At 42.6% G+C, this 20,985-nt stretch overlaps 1 protein-coding gene across 1 annotated transcript in view; it reads left to right on the forward strand.

Moving 5' to 3' along the window:
* The window catches only part of AOAH (acyloxyacyl hydrolase), a 170,805-nt gene that overhangs the window by 77,563 nt on the left and 72,257 nt on the right, over positions 1-20,985 (forward strand). Inside the window, exon 12 of the mRNA XM_082662092.1 lies at positions 20,647-20,738. Coding sequence (XP_082518218.1) covers positions 20,647-20,738 — 92 coding nt within the window. The remainder of the gene's footprint in view (positions 1-20,646; positions 20,739-20,985) is intronic.

A 20,985-nucleotide genomic window follows, 5' to 3' on the forward strand; every position in this document is an offset into this window, starting at 1 on the left:
TAGGCAGAACACTCTTTGACATAAATCACAGCAAGATCCTTTTTGACCCACCTCCTAGAGTACTGGAAATAAAAATAAACAAATGGGACCTAATGAAACTTAAAAGCTTTTGCACAGCAATGGAAACCATAAACAAGACGAAAAGACAACCTTCAGAGTGGGAGAAAATATTTGCAAACGAAGCAACTGACAAAGAATTAATCTCCAAAATATACAAGCAGCTCATGCAGCTCAATATCAAAAAAACAAACAACCCAACCCAAAAATGGGCAGAAACCCTAAATAGACATTTCTCCAAAAAAGATATACAAATTGCCAATGCACACATGAAAAGATGCTCAACACCACTAATCATTAGAGAAATACAAATCAAAACTACAATGAGGTATCACCTCACAACAGTCAGAATGGCCATCATCAAAAAATCTACAAACAAAAAATGCTAGAGAGGGTGTGAAGAAAAGGGAACCCTCTTGCACTGTTGGTGGGAATGTAAATTGATCCATCCACTATGGAGAACAGTATAGAGGTTCCTTTAAAAGCCAAAAATAGAACTACCATATGACCCAGCAATCCCACTACTGGGCGTATACCCTGAGAAAACCATAATTCAAACAGTCATGTACCACAATGTTCACTGCAGCACTATTTACAATAGCCAGGACATGGAAACAACCTAAGCGTCCACTGACAGATGAAAGGATAAAGAAGATGTGGCACGTATATACAAAGGAATGTTAGCTATAAAAAGAAATGAAATTTAGTTATTTTTAGTGAGGTGGTTGGACCTAGAGTCTGTCATAGAGAGTGAAGTTAAGTCAGAAAGAGAAAAACAAATACCATATGCTAACACATATATAGGGAATCTAAAAAAAAAAAAAGTGGTTCTGATGAACCTAGGGGCAGGACAGGAATAAAGATGCAAATGTAGAGAATGGACCTGAGGACATGGGGAGGGGGAAGGGTTAGCTGGGACAAAGTGAGAGAGTAGCATTGACATATATACACTACCAAATGTAAAATAGATAGCTAGTGGGAAGCAGCTGCATGGCACAGGGAGATCAGCTCGGTGTTTTGGGACCACCTACAGGGGTGGGTTAAGGAGGGTGGGAGGGAGACTCAAGAGGGAGGGAATATGGGGATATACGTATGCATATAGCTGATTCACTTTGTTATACAGCTGAAACTAACACAATACTGTAAAGCAGTTATACTCCAATAAAGATGTTAAAAAAAATAGGAGATTAGATATTTAAAAATATATTGCATCCACAAAATGAAATATTATGCAACTGTTAATACACATATTACAGACACATTTCTTAGCAAGAAAATATGTTTATGGTAATTTGTTAGGCGGCAAAACCAGGTTACAAGATAGTAATATATGGGCCAGTTTATATGAATATATGTGTGTTCATGTGTACAGACAAAATAATTTGAAGGTTATAGATCAGTATGTTAACTTTGGACTCTAGAATTCTGGATAACTTTTATTCTAATTTTTCTTCAATGAATTTTTGTCATGTATGTACCAAACACTTGAGGGATTGTTTTGTTTGGTTTTTAAGCAAATAGCTAAGGAAACCAGCTAAAGAATACTAAAGCATTACTTTTTTAATCTTCATAAAAGCCCTCTAACGTAGGTGTTATTACAACATATCCTCACTTTCCAGACAAGTACTCAGAAATGTTGAGTAGATAGCCTAAGGTCACACAGCTAAGAGGTGCAGAACCACTTCCTGTCAGTATCATCTTGAACAAACCACCTAACCAGAAACTCTGTAGATGATGAAGGAAGGCCATGAGCTTCAGTGAGCTAAGGTCTGTGAAAAAGCTTTAGAAACTGTATGTTGGATTCAAACCAGACAAAAGTAGATTGACACACAGCTCACGTGGTACAGTGGTGGTAGCTAACCAGGCTGGTCAATGTCCTCATGCTTGACCTTCCTATCCCACACCTGGCCTCTGGAGACTGAGGTGAGGGGTGCCTCTCGCTTTAGGGTTCCCTTGGGGAGGGCAGCCTCTCACTGGAGCTGGCAGCTCTCTCCGCAGTGTGCTAAGTCTCTGGGGAAGAGAAAGACCCATTGAGAAGATGCTTTAAAGAAATCATTCCCACAAGCCCAGTAGCCAGCCCCGTCCTGGAATCCAGACAATTGGAATTTGGATTGTAGCAATTTTTTATTTGCTATTTGCAACAACAAATGAATTGAAATAACTGCAGATCAGCAGTTGTTGGTTTGGGTTTGGGTTATTTCCCACCCCACACCCATCCCTTTTTGGCAGTAAAGTAGTAGTTCTGAAAAGTGACTATGAGAATGGCAATGAGGAACCCATATTGGTCATAATGGTAATTGGGATTCATTAGTATCATCAATATGTCAATAATGCTATTGATGGTAGAGACAACACTACAGTTTTAGTGTTAGTTTGTCATCTGTTTCAAGCCTTTGATGTTCTAGGATTCTTAAAATATCTCTCCAGGGGCTTCCCAGGTGGCGCAGTGGTTGAGGGTCCTCCTGCTGATGCAGGGGACACGGGTTCGTGCCCTGGTCCGGGAGGATCCCACATGCCGCAGAGCGGCTGGGCCCGTGATCCATGGCCGCTGAGCCTATGAGTCCGGAGCCTGTGCTCTGCGACGGGAGAGGCCACAACAGTGAGAGGCCCGCATACCGCAAAAAAATATATATATCTCTCTTCAGGTTAATATTCCTCTCCAAGCTAAAAGTTAGCCTGGGCACTCCCAGCCTGGGCCACTTCTGTGGGATACCATTTGATAAGAATGAAAGATGGGACAAGAAGAATAAAAGACAGAGATTTTGTTCAGAAAGTTGATGTTGAAAATGAAGACTTATCACTGAGTTATTGTCAAAATAATGCTGTATACATCACCCAAGTCTCAATGACTTAAAACAATTGTCATTTCTTCTCACTCACACAGCTGTTCTAGGCTGGGCCCTGTTGGTCTTCGCTCCAAGCTGAAGCTTGGGTCCAGGTCTGCTCCACGTGTCTCTCATTTTTCCTTGGTTGGGCAGTCTATCCAGAGCATGCACTTTTCATGATAATGTCAGAAGTGCAAGAGGGCAAGGCCCTCACACAAACATATTTGCTACGTCATGTGCACCATCAACCCATAGGCAAAGCAAATCACATGGCCAAGACCAATAGGGAAGAAAGTAATCTGCCCAAAGTGAAAGAGGGAAGAGAGGGAATGTTTGCTCTGTTGCTTTTATCTAATCAGATATATTAAATATTCAGTGGAGAAAAATAAGCAAATACAGAAATTATGAAGAAATTATTAAAAGTTCCCTTGTGCTACCACCCAGAGAGAATCATTTTAACATTTTGGAGTATCAGATTTGTTTTTTTGTTTCTGTTTTTGTTTTTTGTGGTACGCGGGCCTCTCACTGTTGTGGCCTCTCCCGTTGCGGAGCACAGGCTCCGGACGCGCAGCCTCAGCGGCCATGGCTCACGGGCCCAGCCACTCCGCGGCATGTGGGATCCTCCCGGACCGGGGCACAAACCCGTGTCCCCTGCATCGGCAGGCTGACTCTCAACCACTGCGCCACCAGGGAAGCCCATCAGATTTGTTTTGAAATATTCTTTTAATATTCTTCTTATTGGGGAAAAAAGAAGATGTAAAGTCAACATTAGAACCAATTATGAGAATATTAAAAAAAAATTATCCCCACTATCTTAAACTTTTCTCTTCCCCAGTACTCTACCCTCACTACGCATGCACGCACACACACGCGTACACACTATGTAGTCACAAGAGTAGCAAGTAAGCAATTGGCAATGCTCCTTTTTTTAAAAAATTAGTACTAATCCTAATCATTTTTCCACATTGCTACTTAGTCTTTTTACTCATTATATCTGTCAGTGTTTCATACTATCCTTTTCAGTGTATAAGCCATAATCCACGACTGGATATTAAGCTGATTCACGGTTTCATTTTCTGGCCAGTATAGATCATACTCCTTTTTTTTTTACTTATTATTTTTTATTGAAGTAACATCAGTTTGTAACATTATATATGCTTCATATGTACAACATTATATTACAACTTCTGTATACACTACAGCATGTTCACCACCAAAAATTTAGTTTCTATACATCATCATACAGTTGAACCCCTTTACCCAGTGCCCATCGGCAGGTGCATGGATAAAGAAGATGTGGCACATATATACAGTGAAATATTACTCAGCCACAAAAAGAAACGAAATTGAGTTATTTGTAGTGAGGTGGATGGACCTAGAGTCTGTCATACAGAGTGAAGTAAGTCAGAAAGAGAAAAACAAATACCATATGCTAACACATATATATGGAATCTAAAGAAAAAAAAAAAGGTTCTGATGAACCTAAGGGCAGGACAGGAATAAAGGTACTGGCATAGAGAATGGACTTGAGGACACGGGGAGGGGGAAGGGTGAGCTGGGACAAAGTGAGAGAGTGGCATTGACATATATACACTACCAAATGGAAAACAGATAGCTAGTGGGAAGCAGCCACATAGCACAGGGAGATCAGCTCGGTGCTTTATGACCACCTAGAGAGGTGGGATAGGGAGGGTAGGAGGGAGATGCAAGAGGGAGGGCATATAGGGATATATGTATACGTATAGCTGATTCACTTTGTTATACAACAGAAACTAACACAACATTGTAAAGCAATTATACTCCAATAAAGATGTTTTAAAAAAAAGAAAAGAAATGGAAGCATAGAGAACTTAAGGATCCTGCCCAAGATCGATCAGATAATAAAGATCAAAACCATGATTAGGAAAAAAAAGAAGATGTGATATATATATACAATGGAATACTACCCAGCCATAAAAATAAAAAGATGAAATCTTGCCATTAGCCACAACATGGATGGACCTTGAGGGTATTAGGCTAAGTGAAATAAGTCAGATGGAAAAAAACAAATACCATGTGATTTCACTCATATATGGAATATTTTTTAAATGCTCCTTTTTAAAAAAGACTTCCAGTTTTTAAAACATTATCTATAGAGTCTCTTCATTTGCACAGAGAATCAGGTTAGGTATAAGTACCATGCCTAGCGGACACCCATGATGTATGTTGAGCTCAGATGTCTCCTGTTTTGGTTATTTGGGTTTTAATGTTTGTAAGCAAAATATCACTAAATCCTAACCCAGGACCTACCACGTGCCAAACACTGTTATAGGAGCTAATGACACAGAGGTGAAGAGAATGGGAAGAGCCCAGGTCCTCAGAGAGTTTCAGGCCTTGTGGGGAAATGCAAGTAAGCAAATAGGCAATTCCAGAGTGTGAGCTGCTGTGATGTACGCGTGCTTCCTAAACTGGGAGGAAGGAGGCATCGGAGGCATCCGTCCCAGCAGACCTAGGAAGGAGTGTCTTAGGGGCTGAAAGAGCCCATGCAAAGGCTCACAGTAAGAGGGTGCAGAGTTATGAGAAGTTTGGTGGGGCTGAACTGACATTGATCCAGGACAAGGTCTGAATGTAAGAGAAGAGCCTAGGAAGGTGCATAGGAGCTGATCTCAAAGGACATCAAAGCCACATTAAGGAACTCAGAGTTTATCCTGAAGGCAATAGGAAGCTGTCAAAGGGGTTTAAACTAAGAAATAGCATCAGTCTGACTTGAATTTCAGAAAAATCACTCTGGTTTCAATGCGCAGGATGGATTACATTGGTGGGGGGCGTGGGGGAGGAAGGGGGAGCAGGCCAGAAACTCAGCTAGGAGTTTGTTATTATTCTAGTAAAAGTGTCCTAAGCTAGAAGAGTACCTTGGGAAGAAAAGAAATGGACAGACTCAGAAGTTATCTAGAATCAACAATGGATATGTAGTTTTCTCACACCCTGCCTGCTCTGTGGACTTTACATCCAGTTTCTGAATAGACCACCCTCCTCCAGCCAGATATCTCAGGCTGCGGTTAACCCAGGGCTGTTCCCAGCACCCTTGCATCTGCGGAGGCTGCCTGGACTTCATCTCCCCAGTGCATATCTTCCCTGCAGGGTCTAAGCCAGGCTTTGGAGACTCTACTGGAAGAGTCTGCCCTCCTACAAAACTTCTGGTGCTTCTGGTTCCTCTGCACCAAACTCCCCTAACCCTAGAGGTTGTGGTGGTCTTATAATTTATTGCCCAAACTTGAGAGAAGAGGGATCATTACTGTTAATTATGTGAGGACAACAGGCATTACCCTAGACCGGCCCAGACATATTGGGATATATAGTCACCCTACTGATGGCACGGGAGCCATTTGTGAAACTGACACCATCAGCCCAGAGGGGAATTTCAAGCCCCTAAATTATCTCTGTATAAAATAATCTTGGACTTTGAATCAGACATACCTGTGTTCAAATCCTGGCTTAGCCACTTACCTTTACTTATTTTCTCTGAGCTTTACTTTCCTTCTGTATAAAATATAAATAGATATTTCATTAGAAATTCAGGATGATTTTATAACAGATGTTAAAAACTGGACTATTTATTTCTACCTAACTTTCAAGTGAGAGCCTTAGACAATGTGGGCCAACTAGTCCCACCTTCCACAGTCAAATATTAGAAGGACTTCAGCAGGACCTGCAGAAGAAGGGAGTGAAAACCATATCTGCAACCTGTAGCTTGAGGCTGAGAATCGCTAGTGTCAGTATGGCAGTGGGGTTCCGCTGTCCCTGTGGGGGAAGGGCAGGGTGCTTCCCCTCACTGTAGGAGGCCACTAAGAGACTTGGACAGGTGTCTTCGGAGACTGGGGTCAAAAAAGCTGGAGTCTGACACTCTTGTGAGTAATGTAAGGGTGGTGACTGAGTTATCAGGACAGAAAGAGTGTGTGTCCTGGGGCAAGGATATGGACCCCAGGAAGGGAGAGCCAACCTGGGCCATTGAAAATCCTGGAGAGGATTGCCTGGACTTGACCTCAGTGTGGGGATTAAACTCCAGATGACCAGGGGCTGGAGCATGAAACTTAAGTGACTAGTGAGGGTGAAGGGAATGTACCAACTCCACAATGGGATTTATTAACTCATTAGAAAATAACAATAAGAAACACATTAACATAAATAACATATTTTTATAACAACTTTATTTTCTGAAACAAACAAACAAAAAGGCTAAAATAATAGCATTCTTTTCTACTTTTGTGAATCTCCTTGATATCTGGATAGAAGACAGCTAAATTCCCCTATCCGCTTCTGCCTTCAATCTATTTCTGTATCCATGTATGTGGCCTCTTGAAAACTCCATTGTACACTTATGAGTGAATTAAAATAAAGATAAATCAAGTTTTAGTATTATGATGATAATAGTGATCTCATGAACCCTCTCTGAGGGTCTCAAAGATCCCCAGGGGTCCCCAGACTTTGGGGAGAACCACTGTCATAGCGTTTTCCCACTGCCACCAATGTCCAAACTTTGAGGATTTACAAAAGAAAGATGTGGTTGTGGGATACTGCAGTGTAGTTTTCAAAATTCTTCACATGTCAGGGAAGAGCTTGTACTCTAAGACAGACCGCTGCAGGGCAAAATGGGGAAGCCATCAGCATGGTGTGGGCTAGTCCCTCAACCAAAGTATTTCTGGAGCACATTGGAATGTGCGAGGTTCCCCAAGAGAGCATCTCCACCCATCAGACTATCCTCAGTCCTCACTCTGCCCACAGGTTCCCCTATTTGAGAGCCTTTTTGTGATGTCACCGCAAAGAGAGAAAGCCTCCAATATTTTGGCTAATTCAGCATGTGGAACCCTTTTAAACTGGGTTTCTTGTCACTGTCAGAGTCACCATTTATGAGGGGTCAGTCAGGAAAATGAAAGCATTCCAACAGAGGGGATTTAATATAGGGGATTGGCTACCCTGGTAGATTTAATACAGGGAACTGATTACACAGGTATTAGAGCAAAAAGGGGGATGCTGAAGTTATCAGAGATTAATCATTGCAAAAAGCAGCTGCTGACTGCAGGGCTAAGGAACAACAAGGAAGAAGAGGTGTTACCGGAAGCTAGAGGGAGGGGTGCAGCTGGTGTTTGGACTACTGCACAGCCTGTACTCTGACTGCCAAGGGCACACAAACCAGCTGCTACTGAACCACTGAGGAGTATGGAGAGGAGCTGGAAGTAGCACAGAAGGCTGGAGGCTGGAAGCTGCTGGGGGATGCCGACCTCAACTAGACGCCAGAAAATGGTTCCTCCTCTCCTTCTCTCACCCCCACTTGCCCATCTCCCACCTGCACCTCTCATTGGCAGGGAGACTCAGAGGAATCTGGGAAGTGTAGTTTTCAGAGTCCAGCTCCATAGCACAGAGCAAAGATTAGAGGGGTGGGCTTGGAGCCCAGAGGCCATTGGTGTTTACCCAGCACATGCCGCTCAAACCCTTTCAGATCAAGTCTGGAATCAGTTCCAGCCAGCAGTGGGCACCAGAAAGCAAAGATGTCCAAGGGCATTGAAGTGCAGCAGAAATCTTATGTGTTGGCTCAAGGCTGGGTGACTGAAGGGAAACAGCTGTCAGAGGCCAGTGCTGATTACTCAACCCCAAGGGCCCTGTGGGTTCAGAGGCCTGGTTGGTGGTCAGCATGGCCTCAACCCAGTAAAGCCTCGTTTCTTTACGTCCTTATTAACCTGGGACCCGCCTCACCCAGGGAGCACGCACACTGGTTGTTATTCAGTTAATGCCAGATCGTCCCCTCCTCAACTGCCTTTAGGAATCCTTCCCAAAATGACAGAAGAGGGCAACAGCCAGAAGTTGTCTTTTAAAATGAAGCTGTGTGACCTTTTTCCAACCTGTTCAGCAGAAAGAGGTTCTGAATTTGGATTCTGTACCACTGACTGTGAAACTTGAAAGTACCCGCTGACCCCTAACCCCACCCTATAATCCCTCCACGATCTCATGTTCCATGAGGAATAGTAATGGGACCACCTCTTCCAAAGTGAACATTTGGCTGGGGTCTGACCGTGGGAAGGCGTATTATCAACCAAGACCCTTCAGGAAGCCCCAGCGTGTTTGGTGCCATTCCTTTGCTGCACCAAGTAGTAAATCATATTCTGGGAAGAGCAGTAAGTGCTGTAGAAAAACAAGCATTCATTGTTCATAATAGGCCATTCTGCCCTTTATGAGACTAGTCAACATGTCTTTGCTTTTGTCTCCCTATAAGGCAGAAAACACTCCTGCCGATACATCACCCCATCCCAACTGTGCCCATCGAAAAGGAATTCACAGTCTTGGGTGTCTTTCCTGCACCAGCCCCCCTCCCCTCCTGCTCATGCCATCCTCTAATTAAAGCATTGCGACACCCAAGAGGCCTGTTTACAGCTAATGAGATTAGGAGTGTGTTCATCTGGAAAGATATCTGTAGTTCAATAAAGAGAGTGTGAAGAATCACCCTCATGGTTCCACAGAAACTAAGGGTTCTGAGCCTCACTCTGCCCTCTTCCTCCTTAAAAACACCTTAGCGTCTCTCCAAGATGTCCTTAGCAGTCAGGTTCAACATGAGCTTCCCATATCACACAGAAGACCTCAACTTAGAAAGGTTTCAACAAAAAACAAATCTGAAAACACTTTCATGCTGTCTTATTTTTTTTTTTTCCTTTCAAAGGAAAAAACAATCACTGCTTGAGTTGTTTTGTTGCAGAAGAAGGGGAGGTAGAGAGATCATCAAGGCCAGCAGTAGATGCTGCCCTCCTGCCTCTTCCCCATCTGCTTGAAAATTATTTCCAAAATATTAAATGCTGCATTTCACTGAACCAGAATTGCATGTCGAGTTGCGGGGAGGCGGACAGGAAGGAAGGAGAAGTGATTCTGAAATACAATTTCCCAAATGTTTATTTTGCTAGCAAAGGCTGTTGCCTGTACTATTATAAAATCTTAGCACGACCCCTGGCAAGCTGTTGTCTGTAGGGTAAGTAGGCACAGATTGAATTTCGTGCTGTGTCAAGGACAAAATGTACCCTTAATCTGGCTGCAGAAAATGCATATTCACCTGAGGGCAAAGCGGCTCCGATCTTCCAGGCCCCTATGCATTTTTTTCCTCTCTTTGAGATGATTTTGTAAATCAGCCTAGGCTACTCTTTATTAGCCCACAGGTGACACAGGCAGTATCTGAGCTCTCACCCTGACTCTCACTAACCCGCCCTGCCTCCGCTCTCTGGATTTAGCAGTGAGCATAAGCTTCCATTAAGCATAAAGGCTGACTTTCATGGTGCATAATAAAATATGGAAATTCTATCTCTGCTAACGTCATGTCAACTCCAGAAATATTAAGAGTCAGAGTACTTTTTAATTATTTTTTCCGATGAGGAAAAGCTGTTGTTTAGTAAAACTGGACAAAATTACATTTTCTGCTCCTCAGACATCTTGCAGGCTGGCAGATTAAAGATGCTAAACAATGAGGAGAGAAGCCCCAATCCTAGTTATTTCTCATTTATTCTGTCAGAAAAAGAGAGTTGTATGCCCCATGGTGAATCCTTTTCTCCAATAGCAATCAGGCCACAGGAGACAGAATGTTCTTGTGTTGCCTTTCCCTGTTCACGGGCACAGGCCAGACGGGCTGTTGACTTGAGTCCTAATCAATTCAATGCCCTTTTCTTCTTGCTCAAGGTGAGCATCTGGGTCTCTTACCTGCCAGCAAAGTCAGGGGCTCTTGCAGGCTCATTCTTCTGAAAACATCAGTGATCTTAGCCCTCGCTGCCTTCTGCAAGAATTAAAAAGACATAAACACTGGTTGTTATGAAAAACTACAAGAGGAAATTATTTTAAGCTCCATACTTCTGAAAGGCATTTATAATTACTCAGCCCACATGCCTGTTCCCCCAGCACATTAGATAGACATCTCCGCATAGATAGTGTGTCAGTAAACACCTGTGCAATCCAGTGTGTTGCTAAGACCAGAGAACAATCCCTTGCCCTCTAGTTAATTATATCTACCATTTTGCTACACTCTCCCTCAAGTTCCTCAGCCATAAAATAGGTTTCATGGAAGTGACTCTTCATAGGGGGACATTTAGAATCTCAAATCAGTTGGCATGTGGGAAGAGGACAACCCTAGCATTTAAAAATAATTTTGGAAAGTTGGAATTGATTGCTACATACCGTTCACTCATTGGTTCCTTCAACTAGTTCCCTCCATGCCACTCCTGGGGAAATGATGAGGACAGCAATTACCCAGCCCAGCCCTTGCCAAGGTCTGGGGGTCAAGACTGGCTTCTGTGTGATCCTGGGGATTTCCTGCTTAAGGCAATGACTGGAGGATTGGTCAGAGGTAGGAGCTCAACCATCATTCCTAGAGGGAAATTATGAAATACAAGGTCCAAAGATTCCAGAAGCAGAAATTGAGGACAGCGTCACCAAGAATTTAAACCCTGATTGATAAAGAACCCAAAGGTAAGTAGATCAAGAAGAACCAAGGGGTATATATACACAATGGAATATTACTCAACCATAAAAAAGAATGAAATCATGCCATTTGCAGCAACATAGATGGACCTAGAGATTATCATACTAAGTGGAGTAAGTCAGAGAAACACAAATATCACATGATATCACTTATATGTGTAATCTAAAAAATGATATAAATGAACTTATTTACAAAAAAGAAATAGACTCACAGATATAGAAAACAAATTTATGGTTACCAAAGGGGATGAGGGGGGCATAAATTAGGAGTTTGGGATTAACATATATGAACTACTATATGTAAAATAGATAAAAAACAGGACCTACTGTATAGCACAGAGAGCTTTATTCAATATCTTGTAATAACCTATAATGGAAAAGAGTCTGAAAAAGAATATATATGTGTATATATGTATATGTATGTATGTATAACAGAATCACTTTGCTGCACACCTGAAACTAGCACAGCATTGTAAATTAACTATAATTCAATTTTTTAAAACAGAAGCACCGAAGAGGTCATGCTCTCACGTTGATAACATATTAGCCAGCAAGAAGGGAGGGTAGGTCAGCACTTCTTAAAGGACTAATTATTAATCAAGGAGGGTATAGTCTCAGCTGCTGTGAAAGAAAGCATCTCCAAATTAGTGACTTAAGATGGAAATGTGCTTTCCTCTCATATAATAAGGTGTGATGAGAGTCGGAGGAGGGTACCTCACAGAGGAAGGGCAGGGCAGTCAAGAAGGTCAGCATTTAGCTAATGCTTGACTGATGAGCAGCAAGTGATCAATAAAGACAGTGAAGGAAGAGGAAGAGCTTGTGACAAGCCTGGAGGTCTGAGGGGCTGCAGGTGGTTGAGTGGAGGGAGAGACGGGGCCGGGAGAAGAGGCTGGGGCACTTGGAGGATGATGTTGAATAGCGGCTGTAGTCTGTAGAGCAGCCTTTCCCAAACTTGGCCAGTCACTGCAGCCATTTAGGGCACTTCTTAAAAATAAGAAGTCTAGGGCCCCACCACAAACCTACCCAAACAGGATCCATATTTTAAAGAACCTCCCCACGAGATTCTGGGATACGCCGCTGAAGACGGCGGCACTAACTCAAGTTGGAAGGATAGAAAGAGCGAGGTTTTGTGACAGCTTCTTGGTAGAAGGTGAAACAGAGGAGAGAAAGAAAATGAGATCATTTTTATGAGTGAGACAGTGGGTTGGAGAGCCCAGCTCAGGCCTGGTCATGAGGTGGCCCAGTAACGGCTTCCCATGTCCTTACCTCCGTAGCTTGAATGTGGACTTTGGGCTTCTTCTAGAATCTAAGCCTGGATTTTAGCTCTCAAAGGAAAACTACCCCCGCTTCAGACAAATAGCGGCCTACTGCTTCAGGAATGACTAAACCTTAGCAAAATCCGGTGATGGTATCTTGAGTAGACTTTTATGATAAGCACCCTTTGTTGCTGTTTCTGGCCCTTAGAGGAGTTATTTTTTCTGTTTGTGAAAGAATTTTTTCATTGACCCCATGAAAGACTGATTTGTGAACATGACATTTTTTTAAAAATATTGACTGATTGATTGATTTGGTTGTACTGGGTCTTAGTTGCAGCAGGCGGGCTCACATTTTAAACTCTTGTTTTCTCACTTTTATGAATTTGGATACAGTTCTCCAATCCCTCTGGAAATGATGATGGAAGGAATTGAATTTGTAGAAAAAGTCCAACTACACGATGCATTTTCACTGGATATGGGGCAGTTAGATAAAAGCATCCCTCCACTCATTCATTGAATAAATAAATCATGGGGTTAGAAGTTAAATAGTAAATAATAGAAAAAGGAAAAGACTAAGAGGAGCTGACAAGGTAAAAATAAAAAAAATAAAAAGACCTATTTTCAGGCAAAATGATGAAAGATTGTTGCCTGCCATTCTGTCCTCTTTATATTTACTGGTCATATTTGCTAGAATTCTTTATTTGACATTATCTTCACTGCTCCATAAGTTTTTGGACGGGCACAGGGTCAAAGATGAAATGCTATACCTTTTCCCTGAAAATCACTTATTTAGCTCAAGTCGAAGTTTAAATGTGCATTGAATAGACCTCATCCCTGGGGCTGAGCAGTTACTGTTACTGATCTGCTTATAGGTAGTATGTTGTAGGCTGCTGAATTCAGAGGTAATTTGTTACATAGCAATAGATAACTGGCCAATGTTGTGTTTGGGGTTGGTCAGAGTGGGGGAGTTCGTTGGTCTTCCTTGTATATAATATGATGGATTTAGCCTTGTGGTTTTACCTATGGCATAGCCAATGCTTAAACTCTGTTTCCCTACCCCTCTTCTGCTGGCTCCCTCTTACTAACCTTACAGGACTTACACTGGATAACATTTCTTTCAAGATTCCTTCCCCAAATCTCCACCTGTGGAATAGGGATCTTTTCTATTACCCTGGACTTCTTAGGAATACCACTAACAGCTAACTTTTATTGAGCACTTACAATTCTAAACTTTAGGCACAGATTAGCTTTTCTAATCCTCTCAACCACCCAATGATATAGGTGCTGTTATTTGTCCATTCTATAGATAAGAAACTGAGTGAGACACAGAGGAGTTAAAGAAAGTCTTCCAGGTTACTCAGCTGGGAAGTGTTTATTTCCTGTGCCCCTCTAGACTGTGAGCTCCACGAATAAGGCACAGTGGCCAACAGAATGCCGGTCTGACACTTGCTGTGTTTCTTAATCTCCTTCTCTCTCTCTCTCTCTCTGAATGTAATGAATCATAGGGCCACAGGGACCTCAACAGCAGACTCGTCTCGCTGCACATGAGTTGCTAAAGTTTACAAATCTAACTCAGAGTTACATTATGTTCTTAAAGTTGTCTATATCAAAGCATTAGCTGAGTGAACAGTGCTGCCTGCTCTAGTTAAGCCTGAGATTACAGAGGCAGAAACCCAATGATTTGTTCTCTCCTTGTTCTCCCAGAACTTCATCTGCCAGGCCCCGCTGGAAGCTAAACCTCCAGAGCAGCAGAGTGCACTGTTCTCTGTGGCTGCCTTTCCCCAGCATGTGTCAGGCCAGAACAGGCCCTGGAACGTGAGTGGGGTGTGTGAGTAGGTGTCTGTGTAGGGTCCACGTATCATTTCAGTACTTATCCCCAGAACACTCATTCTGCATTCTTTATAAATTATGCATGGCTTCCATAAAAGAGAAACACAGAGGAGGAAAAGCTGGAGACAACTCTAGAGATATCTATAGGCTTCTGAACTTCTTACCCGAAGCAGTGTCTGAGAGACCGTCCCCTCAGCAGGCAATCAGGAAGCCTCATTTTCAAAAACTAGCAAACCCAGCTTAGCCAATGTTGTGATTCCAGGAGATCTGGCAGCTTAAGGGAAAAGCAAGGACCAGGTACAACAGGGCTATCAAAAGCTGAGCTTATGAGGACCCCTGCCTGTTCCAAGGCTCTCCTTTCTTAGTTCCACCAGAACCTGGGTTCAAATCCCAGCAACACTGTTTACCAGCTCTGTGACTTTGGCAAGTTATCCAAATTCCCTCTAAGTTCCCTTCTCAGTAGTTTTTCTGGGCCCTGCTGCCCAATGTAAGGGATTCTTCCACCAACAGAAAATACAGAAATCCTCCGTGGACCAGAATGAGTGATGGGAGGCGCCGTCTTAAAAGGGCCTTTTTCAGTATCTCAGTTGGGTTGAGGCAGGGTCATTTAATTTACTGCTGTTTGTATGAGACCTGGGTACTTGTTCTCTTTTTTTTTTTTAATTTATTTTAATTCATTTATTTTTGGCTGCGTTGGGTCTTCGTTGCTGCATACAGGCTTTCTCTAGTTGCGGCAAGTGGGGTCTACTCTTCGTTGCAGTGCACGGCCTTCTCATTGTGGTGGTTTCTCGTGTTGCGGAGCACTGGCTCTAGACGCGTGGGCTCAGTAGTTGTGGCACGTGGGATCAGTAGTTGTGGCTCGTGGGCTCTAGAGCACAGGCTCAATAGTTGCTGCACACGGGCTTAGTTGCTCTGTGGCATTTGGGATCTTCCCAGACCAGGGCTCGAACCCGTGTCCCCTGCATGGACAGGCGGATTCTTAACCACTGTGCCACCAGGGAAGCCGTAGACCTGTGTACTTGTTCTTTTTTAAGAGGTAATATCCAGCTTCTGATACACAGTGGTTGCTCAAAAAGTGCTTACACAAAAAATGGTATATACTTGCCAATTATGACATAAAACATTTTTATGTCATTGATAAAATAAGAAGAAAACTTGAAGCAATGCAGTAGTTGATTTAATACTCATTGAGTTTCTGATGCTCTTTACAAGCCTGGAAAATTTTTCTTGGTAAATATAAAGTCTTTCCACATATGCACATTTAAGGTACATTTAAGATGAGTTTCCTGAGAACATAAATGCTTAAGAGGAATAAGCAGGAGTTCATGAGGGAGATCTTAATTTGCATATTTCCTGCCTTAAATGCCTGAAGTATCTTGAGTATAATGTTGCTTAAATAAGGCTTTTAGTGTTTAATGTGATAGGACTTAAACATTCTCTTTTTGCTAAGGTCTATAAAACTTTGGCTGTTACCTCTCGTTTTTAGCTACCAAATTTCCTAAGGCAGAACAAATAGGTAGAGGCTTCCATTTGTCTGCTCAAGTCTTTTCTATTATCTGTCAATAAACTTTATTCTTCTTAAAACCTGGGACGATCCACTTGGAAAGGGAGAGACTAGGTGATCCATCCTAAACATGATGCTTGCCATAGTGTAGGCCTTCTGCTTGTCAACCTGCTTCTCTCACTGTCTTTTGATCCTCCCAACAGTCTTATTGAAGTGGATAGGATATAATGAGAGACGTCAGAGCTGGAACGCTGGTAAAGCTACATTTTCCTTGATTTTGCACAGTTAGTAGTAGTAAAACCTTGCCGTAACACCATAAGTGAAGTCGAAAATATTTAACCAGGAAAACACAAATTTGCGTTATTTCAAGGTTAATCAAATAACCAGGATACACCTATGCAGTTTACCTTCCTGGGCCTTCTAGGGCTCAAACTATGGAATGCAAACCCACCCTGATCCCAGCTATAATTCAGCACCTGGTCGGGATGATTCCACAGATGGTGGGGGCTTCTTGAAGAGCAAAGGGTCCAGGATTCTCCCAGGTAGTTGAGACCATTTCTTCAGGTTGATCCAGAAAGATTGAGCTGGGAGAATGCTGGGGACATGGAGACCCCACTTCTCAAGACAGGGTGGCTGGCCATTTCCTCACTGGTCCTACCCCTTTCTCAACATCTTTTCATCCCCCACCAGGGAGATAAAATTTGTTTACCCGCCCCTGATTGAGAATGGGGGCTGTGTGAAGTATGGAACCTGTTTCCAGAGTGTCATATCCAAACCATGAAGTTTTGCTGTATTTGTAGAGCCAGACATAGAAGTCAGATCTCCTAATTCCTAGAGCAGAGCCCTTTCCCCACTTTGCTGGCACACTTCAGAACTACCATCCCCGCCATTATTATTCCAGGCTGCACACCTCCCTGTGTGAGCAGAGTTCTTGCCTAACAACTTCTTCTGAAAGAGAGAGCAGACCCACCCAGAATCAGAAGCCCAGTTCCAAACCCAGTTTCCCAAATCTGGGCTTGTCATTGTGCGGATGACTGAGAAAAATGTGAGAGGGTGGTGTGGGGGAGTGTTGTATCGTTCTTTTAAGTTTTAACATGTTTTTACAGGTTGCTAACTTACTTAACACAGCGCATAAATTCTGCCTGCATCTCACAAACCACTTGCCTGCTCACTATCTCGACTTACCACAGCTTATGATTTTCATCTATTCTATGTGTTTTTCTTGTCTTCTCTAGCAGAATTGAATATATAAGCACACATTATAAGCAGAAAGGCCTACAGAAAAAAATAAGAGAAAACATTTGAGTTATAGTGCCAGGAGGAACAAAAACTAAAAGAGAGTTCCTGCTCAAAACTCCACCACGGTGGGCTTCCCTGGTGGCGCAGTGGTTGGGAGTCCGCCTGCCGATGCAGGGGACACGGGTTCGTGCCCCGGTCTGGGAGGATCCCACATGCCGCAGAGCGGCTGGGCCCATGAGCCATGGCCGCTGGGCCTGCGCTTCCGGAGCCTGTGCTCCGCAGTGGGAGAGGCCACAACAGTGAGGGGCCCGTGTGCCGCAAAAAAAAAAAAAAAAAAAAAAAAACTCCACCACGGTAATGTGGTGGGTGCTTCTTGCTAAGGGGGAACAAAGTGTCAGTCACTGGAATTGCACAGTGCTCCGAGACTTATTGGAAGCCACCTTTCCATGAGTTTGTTTCTGCTCCTTTGACGGGGATAAATCATAACGAATACAGATGTATCCCAAGAAGCCGTCCTTCCCAACCACCTCCCATCCACTTCCAGCCCCTACTGTGCTGGAAATCACACTTGGGATAAGAATAAGGCTGGGGACCTTGGGATTGACATGTACAAGGGGGAGGTGATTGAGGAAAGGGGAGTGAAGGAAGCTCACAGAGCCATGGAAAAGAGTGCAAGGCACCATGGGATAACCAGTGCATGTGGAACGTATTTATTATATGACTTACTTTGAGAAGTCAGCATAATAGAAGGGTTTATATCTTGGACCCCTGAATCATAAGAACTATAAGCAAATTGTCCAATTCAGGCCATGTCCTCATTTTCTAGGGTTACCACAGCAAAGTACCACAAACTGGGTGACTTAAAACCAAGGAAATTTACTCTCATAGTTTTGGAAGTTGAAAGTTGGAATTTGGAGATCAAGATGTCAGCAGGATGGTTCCTCCTGAGGGATCTGAGAGAGAATCATGCCTCTTTCCTAGCTTCTCTTCTTCCTCTTCTTATAAGAACCCCTAATCATATTGGACTAGGAACCCTTCCTACTCCAACCTCATCTTCACTTAACTAATTACATCTGCAATGACCCAATTACAAATAAAGTCACATTCTGAGACGTTGATGGTTAGGCCTTTAACCCAACTTTTGTGGGAACACATCCAACTAGTAGCAGTCCAAAACTGAGAAATACAAATTTTATTTTATTTCTTTTGAGTACTCATTCTCTATAGGATAGTAGGGACTATCACACACTCTGAAGTAGGAAGAATGAGTAGATTCCATTATATATTATACACATATAAATAATACAAAGTGTTAACAGTGGTTATCTCATAATAGTTATCTCTTAAGGAGAGGTGATGGGGGACTTTCATTTCCACATTGTATATTACTATGATGTTTGAATTTTTATAAGAAGCATGTACTACTTTGCAATCAGAAAAAACAATAAAGATACACTTTTGAATGGTTAAGGAGAGAGAAATGTGGCTTTTCCTTCCCTCACAGCCTCCATATTCAGAGTCTCTCTAGGAGACAAGGCAAGGATGATCATGGGTGAGAAAGTGAGCAGGGGGCAGGACCATAGGCCACTTGAAAAGTCCTATTCAGTGCTACAATTGCTTTGATGTGATTTGTCTTAGGTATTATCTGTCATTTCTTTTCCATTTTAAAATAAGATTGAAGGTGGACTCAAGACTTTCATGTTCATCCAAAGGGGGCATGTGTTTTCAAGGTTGGGAAACACAGAGAACATGGAGGAGATGACATTATTTCCTGAAATAAACTGCTTCCTGCAACCAGGCACTGAGTTTTCCTGTCAGCCAAGGCAAAAAGGGATCATTGGCTTTCTGATATTTTATCCAAACTGGGATTCCCAGGTAAAATTCAGGACACCCACTTAAATTTGAATTTAGATACACAACAAATAATTTTTTAAGTATAAGTATGTTCCAAATATTGCCCAGGACATACTAATACTAAAAATTATCCCGTTTAATTTCAATTCAACTTTTTGCATATTCCTGTTTTAAAATTGTGGTAAAATACACATAACATGAAATTTGCCATCTTACCTTTTTTTTTTTGCGGTACGCGGGCCTCTCACTGTTGTGGCCTCTCCCGTTGCGGAGCACAGGCTCCGGACGCGCAGGCTCAGCGGCCATGGTTCACGGGCCCAGCCGCTCCGCGGCATGTGGGATCTTCCCAGACCAGGGCACAAACCCGTGTCCCCTGCATCCGCAGGTGGACTGTCAACCACTGCACCACCAGGGAAGCCCCATCTTACCATTTTTAAACGTACTGTTCAGTAGTGTTAAGTATATTCATACTGTTATACAACCAACATCCAGAACTTTTCATCTTGCAAATCTGAAACTCTATACCCATTAAATAGCAACTCCCCGTTTCGTCTCCCCCCAGTCCCCGTCAACTACCATTCTACTTAATGTCTCTGTGAATTTGACTACTCTTGATAGCTCATACAAATAGAATCATGCAGTATTTGTCTTTTTGTGACTGGCTTCTTTCACTTAGCATAATTTCCTCAAGGTTCATCCATGTTGTAGCATGTGTCAAAATTTCCATCTTTTTTAAGACTGAGTAGTATTCTGCTGAAAGTATGTACCACATCTTGTTCATAGGAACTCAAATTTAACTGAGCATCTGTATTTTTACTTGCTAAATCTGGCAACCCTATTCTGAACACATTAATCTAGATAAGCCTTTTCTAGGAATTAGACCAGAGGGAAGGAGGAACAATCAGGAGACACAGCTGGCAACATTTTTCTTCTGTGATTTTGCACAAGTCATAGAATGTGGTTCAAAGGAATTCTAATTTTGTCAACACTCTATGTCAGGAGTTCTTGAACAGGAGTCTATGCAAGAGTTGCAGGAGTTCTGTGAACCCCTTGAAGTCATAGGCCATGTTGAGTATATGTGCATCTTCATGAAGAAAGGAACCATAATTAGATTTTTCAAAGGTGTCTGAGGACCCTCCACCCATCCAAGGAGGTCAGGAGGCACCATCCTAATGACTGAAGGCATAGCTTTGAACTCAAGGAAGGCATATTTGCTGGAGGCTTGGGTATTATTACTTTCCAGACAGTCAATTTTCTGATTATCTAGCCTTAGAAATGGAGAAAATCTCAGAAATTAAAGAGTGGAACGTTTATCTGTCTCTCAGAAGAGGGATGAATAAGAGCTGCCATGCGTTCTACATTTTTCCCAGGAGCTGAATGGAAGCAAGTTCATGAATAATGCTGATCCTTGTGAATTTTCTGATGATGGTTAACCTTAAGAGGTATAAGCTTTAAATGCAAAGGCCCTTAAAGAAAGAGATTAAGAAAGAGAGTGAGAGAGAGGCAGACAGACCACAATGCCTGAGCAATAGATAATCTTACTCCTTATAGAAAACAAGTGATCATTTTGATAATTTCTACTTTATTTTTCCTTTAGAAATCCTTCTTCAATTTACCAACAGCTCTTACCAATGAGCTCGACTGGCCCCAACTCTCTGGCACTACTGGATTTCTGGACTCCACTAGCGGGTATGTGTGTTTGCACACCTTCAAACATTTCAATATGTCTATGTAAGGAAACAACAGGAGATGAGATTTGTCCCCAAGATGTTGAAATGAGAATTATTAGAAATTGCTTCTGGAACATGAGTGACAAACAACAAACCCACCACTGACATAGAGTCTACCGTGTGGTGGGGCTTATGCAAATTAGACTTTACCCCTGCTGGCAAGGAGGGGGTGTTCCTGCTCAGGGGCTCTAGAGTTGACCTCCGAT

Source organism: Grampus griseus (assembly GCF_964374135.1).
Source record: "Grampus griseus genome assembly, chromosome: 9".
In the NCBI taxonomy this organism is placed as follows: Eukaryota; Metazoa; Chordata; class Mammalia; order Artiodactyla; family Delphinidae; genus Grampus; species Grampus griseus.